At 53.5% G+C, this 3,692-nt stretch overlaps 1 protein-coding gene across 1 annotated transcript; it reads right to left on the bottom strand.

The window, feature by feature from the left end:
* Positions 1-5: 5 nt before the first annotated feature.
* On the bottom strand, positions 6-3,689 carry LOC104488719 (interferon-induced very large GTPase 1-like; the record flags this gene model as incomplete). The annotated part of the gene is made up of 1 exon (XM_010138429.1): positions 6-3,689. A coding segment is annotated over one exon (3,684 nt), but the record flags the coding sequence as incomplete, so codon positions are not given.
* Between the last annotated feature and the right edge of the window lie 3 nt (positions 3,690-3,692).

Raw genomic sequence — 3,692 nt, 5'->3', positions numbered from 1 at the left:
GTGTCGAGGCTGAAGAGGGTGTCAGACCCTTCCAGGAGATGCCTGATCGTTGTTGTCAGCTCGCCCATTAATTCTGCTTCGTTCCGGTTCTTGATACCTATTTTGATGTTTTGGCTCGATCGGCCAGCTGCAACATGCTCTTTTTCGGTGAAAAGACAAACCAACGGCCGCTGCGACTGCCACAGGTCCTGTAAAATTTTTCTCCCTTTCTCGTCACCCTGATCATAGTCAGAGACAAGAGCCACGTTCACGGCGGAGATCTCCTGTAAAAAGTGCAGCTGCTCTTGGTGATCCCGCGCGTCTCCGTGCAGGTTACAGAAGGCAACGCAGCGGTCAAAGCTGTCGTCGTCGCTGCCCCGGGGACAGTACCAGGAGATCTCCACCACACCTTTCATCAGCAAACAGTCTCTGGTGCTGCCTTTGCAATGTCGGTGGAAAAACGTGTCGTGTTTTTGTTTGCTCAGCAGAGCGTTCAGGATCTGAGACTTGGAAGATGAGGGAGAGGTGCCCACCCGTATGAAGGACACGATGGGTGTCTCTGCCTGATAAATGAGCTTGGTTTTGGAACTGTTCGTTCCGGCCTGCTCCCCCGACTTCTCAGCCCCTTTCCAACTCTTTTTGACTTGGCTGAGGGCCCAGAGGGGGAACTCTATCCGGGACGTACACGGGTCGGGCACCAGCAGAGGGAGGGCGAACTGGCAGAAAGCGAGCTTTGTCACGAGGTACTGCCGCATGAAATCGTCAGCGCAATGAAAAATTGCCATCTGGAGGTCCATGGGGTGCACACGACTGTCGCTGCTGACAGGTTCAGGGGCTTCTTCCTCCAAATCCGTGAAAAAGTCATCAAAGGAGTCCGAGGGCTCGTGCTCCTGTGCTGTGGGTTTTGGTGAGGACGCGATCCCTGGGTGGCTCTCGTCCTTGCAGGTCAGGTACCTCACCCGGTAATCCACGGTTAAGAGCTTTTGCAGGAAGTAAACTGGTAGCTCGCTGTCCCTGCTGGGCTGGCTGTCGTGTAACGCCGTCTTGTGTATGATGCGGAAATCCTCTGTCCCCATCTTTCTCGGGTAGTGACGCTCCAGTCCCAGGCGCTGAAGTAAGTGGAGGAACTCGTCGTTTGCAGTGGCTTCGTTTGCTTTGGACGCGCCGCCGTCTGGTTTGGGTTGGGGCTGACTGGAAGGCTCTGTTCTTTGAAAAGTGGCTTCCATGTCTTTGATTATACTGTTTTTCTTCAGATCTTCACGTGTGTCGTCAACACGCCCATCGATGAAGGAATTCAAGTCACTCTCCAGCATCTCCCAGTCTTTGAAGGTACTGTGCTTTCTGAGGAGAGTTTTTATCTCTGTGCACCAGAAATCTTTCATTCGACCTTCCATGAAAACTAGGCGCGCATTCTTCTGCTCGGGGGACACCTTTTTATGTTCTGGTGTGACAGTCAGGCCCGTCAGCAGCAGGAAGGCCTGCGCTCTGTAAACATCTTGCTCCTGCAGATTCAGATACTCCTTGTGTCGCGCTTCCAGTTCTTGGATCAGGAAGTTCAGTTCTGGCCATCCAAGGAGGTGTTGAAAAGTGCTTCCTTCCTCTTGGTACCCCATGCTGGTCATAACCAAGAGCACCAGGAGTTCTGTGTCTTTCTGTGCCCTTTCCTGGAGAAACTGGAGCAGAGAATAAACACCCAGGCTCACGGTGACGGTGGCTTTTATCTTTGCCCCATGAATGGCCGATGCAGAGGTTTCTGGTGCGTAGGTGACTTCCTGGATGTGCTCTGTCATTTGCTGCAGCGTCTTGATGAGATCTTCAAGCTCAGGAACATCGGGAGTTTCGGGAAGCATGTCCTCCGTCTGGAAGATCCATCGTATAATGAAGGAAGAGCTGGGGAAGTCCTTGACCGAATAGATGTAAGGGAACAGGAGGCTCCTCAACAGCGACTTGGTGTAGGTGGTGTTTTCTGGAGGTAACTTCTGGCAAAACCGAACGGTTTTCTCCAGGAACTCCTGGAGTGCTCTGTCCGACAGGCAGACCATCATCCACACACTGTGGCTTTTGGTTTTCTCATTCAGATACTGTTTGAGTCCTATCAGCTTCAGCAGTTTCCCTTCATCCCCTGTCACCTCCCAGTCCTTAACGCTCTCCACAAAAGCTCTGGCCTCTTCCTCTGCACCGACCAGTTCCTCCCCAAACATGGGGCTAACACTGTGATTCGTCAGCGCTTCATACACAGCCCTGAGGCTGCTGCTCAATTGATGGACAGATTTGAAATCGTTGCGGTGGTTGGACAGGATTACCTCCCACACGGGGATCAGCTGAAAGCCTCGGTCGATCACACACCATGTTTTGTTGCTAGTTACGAGCCTCGGTTTCCACTCCGAAAGAGAATCCATCTCGGACGGGCCCCCTGTTTTGCTCACGTGGAGATGAACTGCTGCTTGGGCACTCCTTCCTTCTCTGCCCTGACAAGAGGCCTGTGAGCTGGATTTCGAAACGTCCACGTTCACTCCCACGTTGACACCAAAGCCGCTGAAGCTGGCCTCGACGTAGGCGTCCAGAGCTTTGCACGCTTGTTGCTTCATCTCTTCCCGCTGCTCAGCTCTGAATCCTGCCGTAGATGCCTTCCACCAGAATATCCCCCCAAAGTGGAGGGGGCCCTGGTTTATGTGGGACCCGAACCTGCTGAAGAAGCTCTCACACCTGCTGTTCAGCATGTTGGGCCTGTCTTCTTCCGGAGTGATGCTCAGAAGATGCTCGATGTCATGCAGCTCCCGCAGGGCCTCGTCCGAGAGGCGAAGCTGATTCCTTTGGAAGTAGCAGGAAGCCAGAGGGATGTACTGGTATTTGGTGATGCAAAGGTAGCCCTGCTCCGAGCGGGACTGGCGGGTGTTCTCCGACTGTGAGGAGCTGCTGTAATTTCCATGGCCCTCAATATTAAACCTCCAGAATCCGGCTTTGGCAGAAACGCTGATGCTGAACCCCAGCTGCTCCATGGACTTGGTGAAAGTGGCTTCTGCTGCAGAGGAGGAGAACTCCTTTGTCTCAAGCAGTGACCCGTGCTCTGGACCAGCAAGCCTGAATCCCGCAGGAACCTCGATGAGCTGGTCTCGCTTCGCCAGCACCTCCTCAGAGCGGTTGGTTCTGTAAATGCCCTGCAGGGCCAGTCCCCCCGACGCCCGCCTCAGGACCTCCGTGTCGGAGACATTCTCACCGCTGCCCACTGACAGCTCCTGCTGCTCCAGCTGCTTCAGTAAGCTCTCCAGCACATCCGCCAGTGACTCCCTCGGTAGTGCCCAGAACTCTTTGGGAATCTCCATGGCTTTCCGCAGAGCCTCCTCTTTCTCTCTTAGAGCATCCTCGCTGTGGCTGCAGCTTTTGTGCAATTCTTTCAACTCCTCCAGGACTTTCTTGGCCGCTTCTTGTTTCTTCTTTATCATCTCCAAGCGCTCCTTCTGCAGCTCCTCAGGAGTTGCTTCACTGTCTGCTAGTTTCAGCAGTTTTCGGAGAGCCTTCATTTCCCAGGGGTACCGTACTTTGCACTCCAGCTTCAGGTAGTCTTCATACTGCAGATGTTTCAGGGCTTCTCTGGACTTGACTCCCAGGATCTCTGACAGTTTGGGCAGCCAGTACGTATCATCCAGTCCTTCTTCCTCAAAGGCTTCTGCCAGCAGTTTTTTAGCAAGATGTGCCTTTCCATCATCCTCTAC

Source organism: Buceros rhinoceros, unplaced genomic scaffold (assembly GCF_000710305.1).
Source record: "Buceros rhinoceros silvestris isolate BGI_N320 unplaced genomic scaffold, ASM71030v1 scaffold13886, whole genome shotgun sequence".
In the NCBI taxonomy this organism is placed as follows: Eukaryota; Metazoa; Chordata; class Aves; order Bucerotiformes; family Bucerotidae; genus Buceros; species Buceros rhinoceros.
The sequence above is the reverse complement of the archived record's forward strand: the minus strand, read 5'-3'. Positions and strand labels throughout refer to the sequence as shown.